At 42.3% G+C, this 16,281-nt stretch overlaps 2 protein-coding genes across 2 annotated transcripts in view; one reads left to right on the plus strand and one right to left on the minus strand.

The window, feature by feature from the left end:
- LOC141270719 (uncharacterized) overlaps positions 1–16,281 on the plus strand; it is a 477,393-nt gene that overhangs the window by 328,029 nt on the left and 133,083 nt on the right. The gene's annotated exons all lie outside the window — the stretch shown is intronic.
- The window catches only part of LOC141270733 (uncharacterized), a 36,234-nt gene that overhangs the window by 10,051 nt on the left and 9,902 nt on the right, over positions 1–16,281 (minus strand). The window contains exon 6 of the mRNA XM_073680828.1: positions 15,880–15,970. Within this exon, the coding sequence (XP_073536929.1) occupies positions 15,880–15,970 (91 nt within the window). The remainder of the gene's footprint in view (positions 1–15,879; positions 15,971–16,281) is intronic.

A 16,281-nucleotide genomic window follows, 5' to 3' on the forward strand; every position in this document is an offset into this window, starting at 1 on the left:
GGGAAACGTTCAGGGGGCCCCATATTCAAAGTTTGTGATAAGGTATGGCTTTCTTCCAAAAATATTAAATTGAAAGTGCCATCAGCAAAGTTGGGTTCTAAGTTTACTGGTCCATATGAGATTTTGGAGGTAGTTAACCCAGTGACCTTCAGATTAAAACTCCCTCCGTCTTTTCTCATTCCCAATGTATTCCATAAATCTCTGCTAAAAGAGTTTGTCCCTTCCATTTTGTCTCCTTCATCTCCACCTCCGCCAGTTTCCGTCAATGACAGTTTGGAGTTTGAAGTACAAAAGGTTGTTGATTCTCGGAAAGTCCGTAATTCCCTCCAATACCTCATTAATTGGAGAGGTTACGGACCAGAGAAGAGATCCTAGGTCCCTGCTCGTGACGTAAATGCTGATCGTCTAGTCAGGGCCTTCCATCGGAGGTTTCCTGGGAAACCTGGGGATCCGGTGGCCCCCCATTGAAGAGGGGGTAGTATCACGATTTCTGCAATCTGTGTGGGATTGCTATGCTGTCCTATTGAACTGGTTCTTGCTGTGTTTTGATGGACTGCTTGGCTGTCCAATCCTGTGAGTGGCAAGTCGGGCTCTCAGTGCTTTGATTGCTCGGCTGTCCAATCTTTGACTGGGATTTGCAAGGCAGTCTCCAGGTGTTCCATGTTCTGGAGATTTCTCAAGCTATTTAACTGAGCTGACTACCCCTGTTCCCTACCAGACGTAGTTAGTGCTTCCTGGTGAGTGGTTGCCTCATTCTGTTGTTCTGATCTCCTGCTGCCTGACCCTTCTAGACCGTGTTCTGACTACCTTCTTGTCTTGCCCTCTTGCTTTGTTCTGCTCTCTTGATATTGACCCTGGATTGTGACCTGACTTACGCATCTGTCTTTTCCCTTGGTATCTAAGGGCTCTCTTAGATATCCGCCTCACGGTCGCTCCGTGAATTAGTGACTAGCGTCCCTATAAGATTGAACATTGGGCAGCGACTAATAGAATGATATTTAACGGAGAAATGCAAGATTGTACATCTGGGCAAAAAAAACTAAAATTACATCTGCAGAATGGGAGGAATAGGGCTAAGCAACAGCACGTGTGAAAAACACTTGGGTATACTAATAGATCAGACTGCACATGAGTCAGTGTGATGCAGCAGCAAAAAAGGCAAACATTTCTGGGATGTATTAAGAGAAGCATAGAGTCTAGATCACATGAAGTAATAATTCCCCTCTACTCCTCATTGGTCAGACCTCATCTGAAATAATGTGTCCAGTTCTGGGCAACACATTTAAAAAATAAAAATAAAAAAATACATTGAAAAACTGGAGCAAGTTCAGAGAAGAGATAACAAGATGGTGAGCGGACTGCAAAGTATCTGGGAATGTTTAGCTTGCAAAAAAAGAAAGCTAAGAGGAGACTTAATAGCTGCCCACAAATATCTGAAGAGATGTCACAGAGGGACCATCCTTATTCTCAGTTGCACATGGAAACAGGAGAAGCAATGGAATGAAACTGAAAGGGAGAAGATACATATTAGAAAAAACTTTTTGAGAGTGAGGGTGATCCATGTGTGGAACAGGCTTCCACGAGAGGTGGTGAGTTCTCATTCAATGCAAGTCTTCAAACAAAGGTTGTACAGACATCTGTCTGAGATGGTTTAGTGAATTCTGCATTGAGCAGGCGGCTGGACACGATGACCCTGGAGGACCCTTCCAATTCTAACATTCTATGTTGCAATGAAATCAATGAATAATTTATTAAAATACAGTAACATTTTGATGGATTTACAAGTGTACATCATCCAGATTACCTATTTTCTTATGACACATTTTTTTTTTTTACCGTTGGACACTCATTATTTATAGTGTAAAGGCGTGTCATCGGGTGCTAAATATTCTCCCTCATTAGCTAATGTGGTGATGTCATTATGGGAGACGGAATTTCTCCATTCTACTTCTAATCCTTTTTAATCAAAATTGATATGGTATGGTAGATACATAGACGACTTCCTCTTCATATAGGAGAGGGTGCCTTAAATACCTGATGTCTCCCAAATATTGGCTGGGGACATTTTCAGAAGTGCGTGCGCTGCCCTTTAAAGAAGCAAGGAGTGTAAATGCCCTAAGCACACTCCCAGGAGATCTGCATGCCTTGCGCAGGTCCCTGGGTGAAAGCAGATGCTGCGAAGGCTGGGGCAGTGGGGAAGGGTAAGTAGACACGCTGGCGTCCCTGCTGAGAGGAGGAAAGAGACTCGTGCAGGGGCGCCGTTGCTGTCTAAACGGGGCAATATTTGGTTGTTCATCTCACTGAATTCATTTTTAATTATTAGGTCTCAATGATTGTGTGTAACAATATTTTGCTGATTACATAGGAATGTGTGAGATATTAATATCCTTTGTGCACCTAAAGACTTAATAATACTGTTGTCAATAAAGTTATAATGAATGGATGTTCTGATATCAGTACTGAGCAAAGAGGGTATATTGGCTATCTTCCTCTTTGCCTTGTTCCTTCTATTCTTCCGACCATGATGTCCTTCTAGAGTGACTGCTTTCTTTGTATGATGTGTCCAAAGAACACAATCCATAGCTTGCTGATCCTGGCTTTGAGTGACATGTCTGGCTTGATTTGTTTCAAAATTGATATGTTTGTTCTTTTTGACATCCATATTGATAACATCCTTCTCCAACACCACATTTCAAAGGTGTTGATTCTCCTTCTGTCTTGCTTCTTTATCATCCAGGTTTCACAACAATATGTTACTACAGAAAAAAAACAGACTATATACGAGCCGTATCTTCGTTGCCAGTAAAATGTTCCTCAATTTGAAGACTTTGTCCAGTGACTTCATTGTTGATTTGCCCATAGGCTTCCCCGTTTGACTTCCAGTGTCATCCTTGAATCTTGAGTGATCATCGATTCGACTTCGCCAGTTAGTTGCCATCCATCTCAAATGTGTTCCAGTTGTACCTGGCAGTAGTCAATATTTTTGTCTTCTTTGAATTTAGTAGCAGTTTAATCTTTCTACCTTGACACTCCGTAAAAAGTCCATCATTCTATTTATGCTTGTTGCTATGAATGTTGTGTTGTCTGTGTATTTAAGATTGTTGATGATTCGACTAGCAATTTTGATTACTTCTTTTTCGGCAAGTGAAGCCTTCCTGAAAATAGCTTCTGCATATATTTTGAAGAGAAATGGTGACAGGATGCAGCCTTCTCTCATGCCTCGCTCTACTTTCAGACAAACGGTGTTGCAGTGTTCTGTTTGGACTGTTGCTTCTTGGCCAACATAAAGGTTCCTAATGAGACTGGCCAGATGGTCTGGATAACCCATATCCTTTCAGGGGGTATTCCAAAGTTTCTCGTGATCAACACAGTTGAAGGCTTTGCTGTAGTCGATGAAGGAAAAATAGATCTCATTGTATTCTTTGACCTTTTCCATTATCCATCTAATTTTAGCAATCACATCTCTTGTTCCTCTTCCTTTTCTGAATCCTGTTTTTCTTCTGGCAGCTCTTCGTCAAAGTAAGGCTGTAACCGTCTTTTTAGGCTCTTCAGAAGTATTTTGCTGGCATGCAGTATGAGTGTAATAATCCAACAGTTTCCACAGACTGTAGGATCTCCCTTCTTCAGAATAGGAAAAAACATTGATCTTGTCCAGTTCTTAGTCCATTTACAAGTTGCCATTATCTGTTGACACAGTCAAGTGATGACATCAACTGCTGCTTCAGAAAACTTTATTAGCTCTATTGGAATATTGTCACATCCAGGAGTTTTATTGTTTGACAGAAGCTTTAAAAGGGGTTGTCCAGTACTTTAAATTACCCCCCCCCCCAATGTATCCCCCGAGGCCCCTAAGGATTTTTGTAATTACCTTACGTTGCAGATACTGCCTGTGAGTGGTGCCATCACTGGCCGCTCAGTCATCACGCGACCCCCAGCTACAGCCGGCTCTGACATCCGCTGACGTCACGACAAGTGCTGGCAGCAGCCGGGGGTCTCTGTCTTCTGTGTTCCATGGTGGATGCCAGGCTGTGGGCGGTGTTACCCCCCCAACCCTGCGTCACACCCAGCATCTACCGCGCACTCTGCCTCTCCCCATTCATTGGGAAAGCACGCGGTGGATGCTGGATGGGACGAGGGGGTAGTCCCGCCCACAACCCAGCAGCCACCGCGGGGACCCCAGCGCTGAGTGACGCCTCACTTGTGACGTCAGTGCGGGGTCACGTGATGCCTGTGAGTGGCCAAGGATAGCACCGCTCACAGGCAGAAACAGCAACATAAGGTATTTACAAAAATACTTAGGGGCCCCGGGGGTATACATTGGGAGGGTAATAAAGTACTGGACAACTTCTTTAAGGATGTTCAGCTCTCTTTCATTTCCAGTCTCATTTTATGCCCATATCACAGAGTTGTTCTTGTAGAGTGGCTCAGTGTACTCTTTCCATCTACCCTTGATCTGTTCTGGCTCAGTTAGTTTGTTCCTGTTGTCGTCTTTCAACATGCCCACTCTTGGTTGAATCTTTTGCCACATCTCTGATCTTTAGATATGCCTTCCTTGTTTTGCCCTTCAGATGTTTGCTTTCTAGCTCTGTACATATCTTTTAGTAATAAAGTTCTGTGTCTGCTTGAATGGCTCTCTTCAGTCTTTTACTGATGTTGTCTGAATCTTGCTTGTTACCTTTTGTCATTAGTCTTCCTTTGATGATATTTAGGGTTGCTTCTGTTAACCATGGTTGTAAGGATGTCTTCTGCCTCTGGTTCATTGTCTTACTAGTTGGTTCAGTAATAGTCTTTACTTGTGTTCCTAATTGCGCAAGCTTTATTTCATCCAAAGTTAAGTAAATTGGTTGTGCAGACCGTTCCAAAAAATATCATGTTGTCTATTCCGTTTGCGCAGCTTGATCTAATCTTTGCTGTCAAGTTCATGATCAGTTCCACAGTCATATACTGGCCTTGTTTTCACGGTCATGATCGACAACATCCATTGTTGGCGAACAAATATGTAGTCATTCTGCTTCTTATACGCCCCATTAGGTGATGTCCATGTGTAGAGTCTCCGTTTTGGATTTTGAAAGACAGTTGACTTGTCACACAAGTCAATGAATCTTCCTTCAGCCTCATTTCTTTCACCAAGTCTAAAGTTTCCAACAACGATTGCATGTTTGCCGTGGCCCACCTTGGCATTCTAGTCTGCCATGATAATGAGTAAGTGTTGTTTTGGCGTCTTGTCAATTTCACCTTGAATTTGATCATAGAATAGTTAAATGACCTCCTCAGCAGCAGCTGTTGTTTGTGAGACGACATGTATAATGTGACAGTCATCTCGATACGACTACACCAATCTATCTCTGACTGCACTGTACTTCAGGACAGTGCTGGTCAATCTTCGCTTGAGAATAAAAGTGACACTATTTCATTTTCAGTTATCGTTGCTAGAAATGTGCTGATTGAGTCTTCGTTCGCCAATTCCAAGAAAGTCAAATCCTGTTCTGTCCATTTCAGCTTTGACGATGTCGAGTTTGCCTTGATTCATGATTCGTACATTCCAGATTCCGAACCTTATGATATCCCAGCAGCTTTTGATCTTCCTCTTCGACCAAGCGATATCGGCACCAAGACGTTTTTGCAGCTTTGCTCCAGGCGCATCATGAGCATTGATCATACTCCGGTCGACCATCAGCTCTTCCACAGTAGCTTGTTAAGTGCCTTCCAACCTGGTGGTGCATCTTCCAGCACCATGTCGAGAGAGGCATGGTAAGGAGTATATGTGAGAGAGGCATGGTGAGCAGTATGTGTGTGTGTGAGAGAGGCATGGTGCGCAATATGTCCGGAACTTGATGCAATCTCTCTAGGGGGTGATGGTAAAAAGGGCTAATAGTAGGCAGTCCCGAGGCCCAAGCAACCGTACAGCATCCCGTGTCTGGCCAGTCAAACTAATCCACCGGTATTCAGCCCAATCAGTTGTGGGCACCTGGTGCATCAGAGTCTCAAAATCTTACAGATGTTCATCAACTTCGGTGTTGGACTCATTAAACACTGGCACGGCTCTATAGCGGAGATGAGTTTCTTGGTGGGGGACCATCATGGGGGTAGGGGTACTGGAATTCTGAAAACTGATTCCATAATACAAGCCCTTTCCCCACTTGAGGCTCCAGGTCCCAATGCAACCAACAACTCCTGGATTTGGGCTGCTGGGGACTGGGTCGATTCCAGACTGTCACTGGATCCTTGCTCTGGCAAGCAGTCGAATTCCTCTGGTCTCACCTCAGCAGAGTTTCCGTCATCCTCCACGACGTTCTGGGCATCCTAAGTAGTATCCCACTGCTGCCAAGTGTGGAGATATAATGGTCAGTGGGTGCTCTCGTCCGCTGGCCCAGCTGTCATTAGAAAAACAGCATGGATCAGGGCTCATCCAATTGAACACCCGCACTCCTTCCCCGGGGGCCTAAAACTACTCAAAACACAGAGTGAGGGTAAAAGCAGTGTGGGAATACTTTATTCAACCACCAACAGAAGAAAACATATAGTACAGTTCCAGCAAATCCACAAGATGGTGCAAATTACAGAGTTTCACCCTTCCACTGGCTTGCTGGGATTAGAGCAGCTACGACTTCGGGGCTTCCAGGGCCGAATAACCCCACCAGTGGCACCCCGCTTTTGGCGGGCACCCACAGAAAGGAGGGAACAACAAGCTTAGGAAGCTGACAGTTCACTGAGGTACGTGGATAGGTGACCTGATAGTTGCAAACCTGGCTTTTCTGAACGTCTCCATGAGGCCAGGTGACCGGTTGGTCCCAACTTGGCTTCTCCAAACGTCTCAATGGGGCCATGGGACCTGACGGTCCCAACCTGGATTCTTCAAGGGTCATCAAAAAAGACCCTGACCGCTGCCATTTTATGAGGTAATAACTTTGGAATGCTTCAATGGATCCCACTGATTTAAAAAATGTTTTATTGTACTTTATGATAGTGGTAAAATTTCTTCAATACGAATATCATTCGTGAAAAAAAACCAGGAAGTTAGTGAAAATTTTGAACATTTTGCAATTTTCAAACTTGTAACTTTTGTGCCCTTAAATTAGACCGTTTTGTTACACAAAATAGTTAATAAATAACATTTCCCATATATCTACTTTACATCAGCACAATTTTTAAAACAATTTTTTTTTGTTAGGAAGTTATAAGCAGGGCTGTGGAGTCGGAGTCGGTGTCCATTTTGGTGGAGTCCAAGTCGGCATAAAATAGATCAACTCCAACTCCTAAAATATATACGGTAATAAACTGGGTAAAGTAGTTCAATGAAGTTTGTGGGGAATATTTTTTTTTCATAAGAATTTGGGAAAGTTATGAAATGTCCTATAAATGTCTGTCCTATTCCTGATCTAAGGGACTAGACTTTTAGCTGAGATGAATCTGTGCTACAGTAAATTTATCACTTAAACATGAGCCATGTATGAGGGAGTCGGAGTCTGTGTCATGGAAATTGAGGAGTCGGAGTCGTGGAGTCAGTGTCATGGAAAATGAAGAGTCAGAGGTTTGACTTACCGACTCCACAGTCCTGGTTATAAGGGTGACAAGCGATTTCTCACTTTTCCAACAAAATTTACAAAACCATTTTTATAGGGACCACATCACATTTGAAGTGAATTTGAGGGGTCTAGATTACAGAGAATACCCAAAAGTGACACCATTCTAAGAAATGCACCCCTCAAGGTGCTCAAAACCACATTCAAGAAGTCTATTAATTCTTCAGGTGCTTTTTTTTATTTCCACAAAATTTTTTTTTACTTTAGACTCGAAATTTTTTCAATTTATACAAGGGTAACAGGAGAAAGTAGGGTTTCCATCTAAATTTCTGAGTGACGTGATTGAGATGAAACCCCCGAGAGATCCCATTAACTATAACAAAGCAGCAGACTCTGTCTGGCACCACTTTTGGGCACATGACATTTTTTGATCGATTTGTATTCCGATTTTTGGGAGGTATAATGAACACAAACTAGCAATTCAGGACTTGTTTTTTGTTTTTTTATGCCGTTCCGCATGTGGTAAAATTGATAAGGCAGCTTCAGTCTTCGGGTCAGTTCGATTACAGCGATACCACATTTATATTTTTTTATGTTTTGGCGCTTATACACATACTATTTTATAGAAAATAAATTACTTTTGCACCTGTTTATTCTGAGAGCTTTAACTTTTATTTTTCCGCTGATGGAGCCGTATGGCATATTGCTTTTTGCGGTATGATGTTTTCTGAGATGAAATTGATTTACATTTGTCTTTTTAATCGCGTTTTATTCTACTTTTTGTTCAGCAGTATGACAAAGCATAATTTTTTGCCTTGTTTTTTTATTTATGGTGTTCACTGTAGCGGTTATCTAGTGGAGACAGTTTTATAGGTTGTGTCGTTCCGGAAGTGGCGATACCAAAAATGTGTACCTTTTTTGTTTATTCCTAAAAATATTTATGTATGGGTACAATATATGTTTTCTTAATAATATTTTGTGATTTTTTAAAAAAAAATAATTTTTACAATCTTTATTTTTTTTTTACTTTGTCCCTTTTATGGGACTTTCACTTTTTTCCGCCTGATCGCTTAAGAAGCATAAGAATACAGGAGCATTGATATGCCTTATAAACTGTCAGTGCTGCCCTTGCAGCATTTAGAAGATTAAAGTGTCGGGAGTGGTGCAGGCACTGCTCCTGGCACTGATTCCCGGGTGTCAGCTGTCAGAATCAGTTGACACCCAGCGGTGATTGCCTGCACAGAGCCCCCTGTGCACGGGCGATCGACATGACTTGTGTATACTGCACTGGTGTCACGGGTGTATCAGAGGTGACAGACAGTCGCCCTGCAGTTGGTTGCAGGATATCTCCATGTTTGGCATTACAGACATCTTCTTAGATGAGAGGCTGTCTCTAGGACCTAGCGGCTACCTCCCTCTGGCTAATTAGCTCTCTGGCCTGGGTGTATAAATACCTGGTGTGTCTGAGAGGGAGGTGCCGGCTATATTCATTACTACTTGTGAGGCTTTAGCAAAGCAGTACTTTGTCCTCTCTGGAGCTTGAGGCCGTGTGCACATTAGGAGTCGTCTAAAGCTAAGCAATCCCTCCCCTGTTTGTTTATCCTTGTTGTCTATAAAGTTTAGTGGAGATCGACCAGTGCTCATCTCCTCCCATCCCTAGCCTTAGCCTTAGCCATATGCCAGGAAAAGTCAGGGCGAGACACGCATGCAGCGACTGGTGCAGAGCCAATATAGGGAAGGTAGTTGAGACAGGGTGACACTAGACCAGACTAGGATGTCTCCACTCCCTTCTTTCCCTAGAGTCTGGGCTCTCTTTCTCTCTTCCCTCTGTGTTGCACTAAGTCTTTCCCACACCTGGCGTGACAATTGGTTGGGAAGTCCTTCCCGACCATGGCGTTCATATACTGCAAATGTCGGGAAGGGGTTAAAAAAAATATATGAATACAATACAAAAAAGAACACACAAGGACACAAATTTTAGAAATATACACCCTGACAAACACTAGGTAACCCTCACCTCTGGGTCTACCTTGCAGTGGTGGTTGGCACCCTAAATGAATATATTATGATCAAACCAACTGGTGGTTGTTCCTCTTAAACATTCTAACTGGATATTCTGACTGATTATGAGACAGTCAGATTAATACACGGCATGGTACAGGTGCTTCTCACTAAATTAGAATATCATCAAAAAGTTGATGTATGCACCTGTATATATGTATGTGACATTTAACAGGAAAAACAGGTGTCAATTAAAAAAAAATCTGACACACACTACTTAGTGAGGTAGACAGTCAGTTATATGTCTGGATTTAGGTCAATTATATTTAGTATTTTTTAAAATATAATCACCCCCCCCCCTTTCACAAAAATGAATACAAAATGCACAAATTCAGTACAGTCATTCACTTGTGACAAGCACATTTTCTCTTACTGACACCAAGTTCAGATTTTATTGTATTTGACAAATATTGTGCTGGCTTGCTGCTTTCTAGTGCATGAAGAATTTTAGAAAAAAATTGTGTAATTGAAAGAAAGAAAAGATTCCAGCCCATCAATACCATCTCAGATCAAGGTCACTGGCTCTGCTGCTGGCACCTCTTTTTTGTCTCTCTCTACCGGTCAACTGAATCTCTATTATTCTCAGAACACTACATTCATTTTCCTCACTTGTGCAGTTCTACAACACACACTGTCTGAAGTAATTGTCAAAAGTTTTAGGACTTTCTCTTCCTATCTCTCTTGCTGAGTTATGAGCTCTGATGTCTCCTCACTATCCAAAACCACCCTAAAATGGGTGCAGCATTCCCTGCCTCAGCTTTAATAAAAACCCTGATATTCCCTCCTGATTTCTTGCACTACACTTGTGAGGCAGTGACCGGGATCGTATACAAGGGACGTTATATCTCCCCCAGAATGTGTACAGAGACCTATTAAAACCATTGGAGAGCATTGCAGTCACAGACACACCTGCAGCTGCAATGCAGGAATGAAGGTGAGCATTGACCTAGTCAGGCTATCTGGCTAAGGCAGATTAGTAAAAACCTGGCAGGGCCTTCATTTCTTGGAGGAGGTCACAGGAGGCAGTGGGGCGGTCTCCTCCCTCCAACCCGGGTTTTCCAGTGGCTCTTGCCACAGGTCCTTTAAAAACCCTGCACTAAGGATTAATGTTGTTCTATGTTGGAACCTGCTTGGAGCATAGCAGGAAAGCTCGGCAGGATTGAGTGTGGCTGAACCTACGCCTGGGAAGGCTCTGCACCTGTCAGGCTCTGAGCGGCCCGGCGTGGCCGTTGCCCCCAGCAGACGTTGTTTATGGACTGATGTTAACCCAGCTGCGAACCGGAGGACTTTTCTGTTACCCGTGAGTTGCTGAATAAAGCTGTTTATATTGGACTTGCTTGGGTCACTGCCTCAGTTAATGCACGGTGTGAACACCGCCGCCTTACAACTATATAAAGGTGTTAGCTACAAGGCATCATGGAAAAGCCCATGTGGCCACGCCTGAGATCACAGGAGCCTTCTGTGGCGGATACAACCAATATCAATTTGCACAAATCGAAATTATTTGAATTTGCACAGAAGTGAAGTATCTAAAACGTTACATGAATTCGATTTGCATCAAATCAATTTGCTAATCTTTACTTTATTCTGGTGCAACTAATGGATCAAGATATTGCATGCAAAAAGGAGGCAGATCCTGCACGTATCCACAACACAAATCTAAAGTTGCACATGGAGCCAAGCAAGTCTGCAATTTGCAAACATGACTGTCACTATTTTTGACATGGCCATCTGCATCCAGCCTTATCCATGCCTACAGCAACGGGACATCTGAATGCCTTCTATGAAGATTCAAACAGATAGAATGTACATAACAGTGAAGCCTGTGGCTGGTAATGTTTCTATCTTCTATATCAGATGTCACCGACACCAACATGCTTCAAAGGTTTATTTAGAGACCTCCATTGTGCACAGTGACCTGTGATGGACAGGACTGTGAATACAGAGTTATCTCCTCTACAGCAGCTCAAAAATATACTATGGATGCAGAGGAGAAACCGGTGTACAAAATAGTTTTTTTATTGTTGTTTTTTTTTCACTTAAAAGGGAATCCATCAGTAGGATCAACCCTCCTATGCCACCTACATGGGCATGCAGATCATAGAAAGTTGAATAAATTATACCTTGATGTCCGCTCTGATGTCTTATTCCAGAGAAATCCACATTTTTATAGAATTAGTTATATCTAAGAACCACCAAGTGTATAATTTCACCTTGGCAAAAAAGTGACAATAGTAATTGCTCATAAAAAATAAATTTGTTTTTGTATTAAACATATGAAAACCAGAAAGTGTGAGGGGGGCGTAGACTCTGGTGATTTACAAGCAACAAGTAAAGTCACATACAATAAATCACACAAATATTTTGTTGCTATAAAACATACGTGTCAAAACTCTGGCCCTCAGGGTGATTAGGCCAGTGATGCCATGTAGAGGACTATGTGGGGCCATTAAACTGCGTTGAGAATTATGTGGGGCTCATTATACTGTGTTGGGGTCACCATACTTTGCCAGGGAAGTTGAGGGGGCATACAGTAGGGTCATCATACCATGCGTATGGATTGTAGTGTGGAGGAATTCACTCTGGGGGTGTCATACTGTGTTTAGAAGGAACTTTTGCTGGCATCATACTTTATGGGGGCAATGAAAAGGCAATCTAGGTGTTTCAATAGAAGGAAAATTGCTTTGTAAGGGCTGTGATGTTGTGAGATCTGCCCTTCTGTGACCCCACTGAATAGTAAGGTTTTTTTTTTTGAGGGGAGTGCACCCAATTAAAACTTCTGCTATGGGACACTGATTTCTTTGCACACTCCTGCCCACGAGGACATATCCAATGTTCCTGTCATGCTGTCTGTCTCTTGAGGTTTATTAATTAAAATTACTTAGTTTGTGGGACAACCCCTTTAAGTTTGTTTCCATATTAGATAAGGAAAAACTTCCTCAATTGTACAATTTCTTTTAATAAATATCAAAAGTTGGCCATCGACTTTGTCCAAGGTTTTAATTTTGGTCCCCTGTGCATTTGAGTTTGACATCCCTGCTATAACGTCTTCCACAGATTATTGATAATAAATTATGTAGAAAGTGTATAATAATGCCACAAATAATAAATCAACATCAACCATACTTATAAATTTGGTGTCTGGAAAAAGGTGCCTATTGTAGGATGTGATCAAAACCTCAGTCATTGCAAGCAGGTGCCAAAATAGGTATACCACTGCTAGCATAACTTACACACGCCAGACATGTTTCTCCTGTCTGTCCCTGACGTAAGTACTATTTCTGGTGAATTCATTAAGTGAATCTTAGCCCACCTCACGCCTTAATTCAGACTGGTGTGCACAGAGCTTGTCTTAATGAATCAGTCCCTAAATCTTTAACCGTAAAATCCACATCAAAAGTTCCATGTGAACATACTCTGAAAAATATCAACACCTATAATTATTCTACACGCGAGTGACTGAGTAATATCTCCACATTTGACCCAGTCAGAGAAGAAGTAGTCTTCAGGCTCTTCTATTCTTAGCACCCTACGATATGAACCACTGACCCCATTCCCTCATACCTACTCCAGTCGTCACTACTCACCTAACTAAAATCTTCAAACTCTCCCTCTATCTTCTGGTATCTTACCCTCCTCCTTCAAATACTCCATCATTACTCCACTATTAAAAAAGCCCTCTCTTGACCCTTCCTGCACAAACAACTATAGCCCAGTCTCCAATGTCCCCTTCATCTCTAAACTCTTGGAGCGCCTTGTCTACTTCTGCCTTACCAGTTACCTCTCTATTCAATCTCTTCTAGATCCATCACAGTCCGGCTTCCGTCCCCTAAATTCTGAAGAAACTGCACTCATCAAAGTAACCAATGACCTTCTGACAGCAAAACGTAACGGTGACTACTCTCTGCAGCTTTCGACACCGTTGCCCACCACCTCCTACTCTCTATGTTCCACTCAATCGGCATAAAGGACACTGCTCTCTCCTGGTTCTCCTCCTACCTATCTGACGGCTCTTTCAGTGTATCGTTCGCTGGCTCCACTTCTTCCCCCCCCTTCCTCTCACTATTGGGATTCCTCGGGTTTCAGTCCTTGGCCCTCTTCTCTTCTCTCTACACGGCCCCAATTGGACAGACCATCAGCAAATTTGGCTTTCAGTACCATCTTTATGCTGATGACACACAACTATACACTTTCTCACTTTGGAAACAACAAAAACCCTCACTGTTGCCCTGATGCACTCTCGCCTTGACTACTGTAACTCTCTATTAACTGGCCTCCCCCTCACTCTACTTTCCCCTCTCCAGTCCATCCTTAATGCTGCAGCCAGGGTCATCTATCTGGCTAATTGTTACTTGGACGCTTCCGCTCTGTGCTAGTCATTGCACTGGCTGCCCATACATTATAGGATCCAATTTAAATTGCTTGTTCTCACCCACAAAGCTCTCCACAGTGCGGCACCCCCCTACATCTCCTCCCTCATTTCTGTTTATCTGCCTACCTGTTCTCTACACTCCGCAAGCGACTTTTGACTAACATCCGCACTAATTCATACCTCCCACTCTCGGCTCCAAGATTTCTCCCGAGCTGCTCCTATTCTTTGGAATGCTCTACCCCAAGAAATTAGGAAGAACCACAACTTACACAGTTTAGGCGCTCCCTAAAAACACATCTGTTTAGGGTGGCCTATCACGTTCCCTAATCAAAGTCCTTTTATATATTTATAACCCATTCATTATTTCTCCAAACATACTTCTTCACCAAACTCCACCGCACGCAAAAGCACTACTAATCTTGGCTGGTGAAAAGAGGAAAAAAACACTGGAAAACTATACAGATATGGAGATGTATTGGAATCCAGTCTCTGGCATAAAATCCAAGCTGTGGAAATCAGCACAAGGACCATAGAATGGCGGACCATTCGGTATAAATACATAGAAAAGGAGAACAACCGAACATACAGTCCATGGATCAATAGGAAATAGCAGAACAATTTATAAAATGAGAAAATATACCTTTATTAAATAGCACAAATGGTACACCATACACAAAAAGAGAAATACGTGCGCAGCACCTGACATATTAATTAATTGATAATCTGGGCACATGGAACAATTGACCAGACGAAGGGGTATGCAAATAACGTAATACGTCTTTTATCTACCCATACCTCGTAAAAAGGGGGGGGAATATATGCAATAACTATAAATATCAGAATAGAAGTATATATATCAATATAACCTGTAATATGTATGAAACATACAAGGTACTCCACAAATGTGTGCAGTCATATTCCCCAAAATTAATGGTGCCAGAACCTAAACATGTCCTAGGTATAAGGAGGAGTGGACAGAGGTCAATAGTCAATATGTCGGTTTAATCGTGCCATATCATACCTGAAGGTAGAAGCCAGCCGCGTAACGTATACCCCGACGTGCGTTTTGGACCGCCGTCCTTCCCCCTGACGAAGGACGGCGGTCCGAAACGCGCGTCGGGGTATACGTTACGCGGCTGGCTTCTACCTTCATGTATGATATGGCACGATTAAACCGACATATTGACTATTGACCTCTGTCCACTCCTCCTTATACCTAGGACATGTTTAGGTTGTGGCACCATTAATTTTGGGGAATATGACTGCACACATTTGTGGAGTACCTTGTATGTTTCATACATATTACAGGTTATATTGATATATATACTTCTATTCTGATATTTATTGTTATTGCATATATTCCCCCCCCTTTTTACGAGGTATGGGTAGATAAAAGACGTATTACGTTATTTGCATACCCCTTCGTCTGGTCAATTGTTCCATGTGCCCAGATTATCAATTAATTAATATGTCAGGTGCTGCGCACGTATTTCTCTTTTTGTGTATGGTGTACCATTTGTGCTATTTAATAAAGGTATATTTTCTCATTTTATAAATTGTTCTGCTATTTCCTATTGATCCATGGACTGTATGTTCGGTAGTTCTCCTTTTCTAATACTGGCTGGTGATGAGCTCATGCAGCCTTTATCTATCCCTCATCCCCTCAAGCTGGCTGGACCATCATTGTAAATAAGCCGCTGTACTTTGTGTCACCCCCACTTCATTGTAGATTGTAAGCTCTTACGAGCAGGGTAGTCATTATTTTTGTTTAAATTATTGTATTATCTTTAGCTATGTTTCTTATGGCTGTTGTATATGAACCTCTGAATTGTAAAGCACTGCGGAATATGTTGGCGCTATATAAAAAGATTATTATTATTATCATTATCTGTGACTTCTCTGCATTTAGTGGTCACTACTCACCTGTGCGGTTATCTGTAGGAATCTCCTCTTTACACCGCTCATCACCCCTCACATATGTCTCTGTAGTATTAATATGGGTCAGAACTTCACCCTGAAATAAATATTGTAAAAGTCACAAACAGATGGAGAAGTTGTAAGAAATTATGCAGAAAAACAGAGAAAAAATCATCTAATGTCTATGATTAACTTTATCCTGTCATCTCCACCAGATATAAAACATACACTAAATGGCCACATTTTTAAAGACACCCATCTAGTAGCACATTGGGCCTCCATTGGCCTTCACAACTCTAGTAATTCATTGCGTCATAGATTGCACAAGGTGCAGAGATGGTTCCCCAGGAATACTGGCCCATGCCAACAGGACAGGTTCTTGCAGTTGCTCCAAATTACATGAAGGTG

This window comes from Phyllobates terribilis, unplaced genomic scaffold (genome assembly GCF_046119375.1).
Source record: "Phyllobates terribilis strain yellow unplaced genomic scaffold, ASM4611937v1 Scaffold_5__5_contigs__length_657084704, whole genome shotgun sequence".
NCBI lineage: Eukaryota > Metazoa > Chordata > Amphibia > Anura > Dendrobatidae > Phyllobates > Phyllobates terribilis.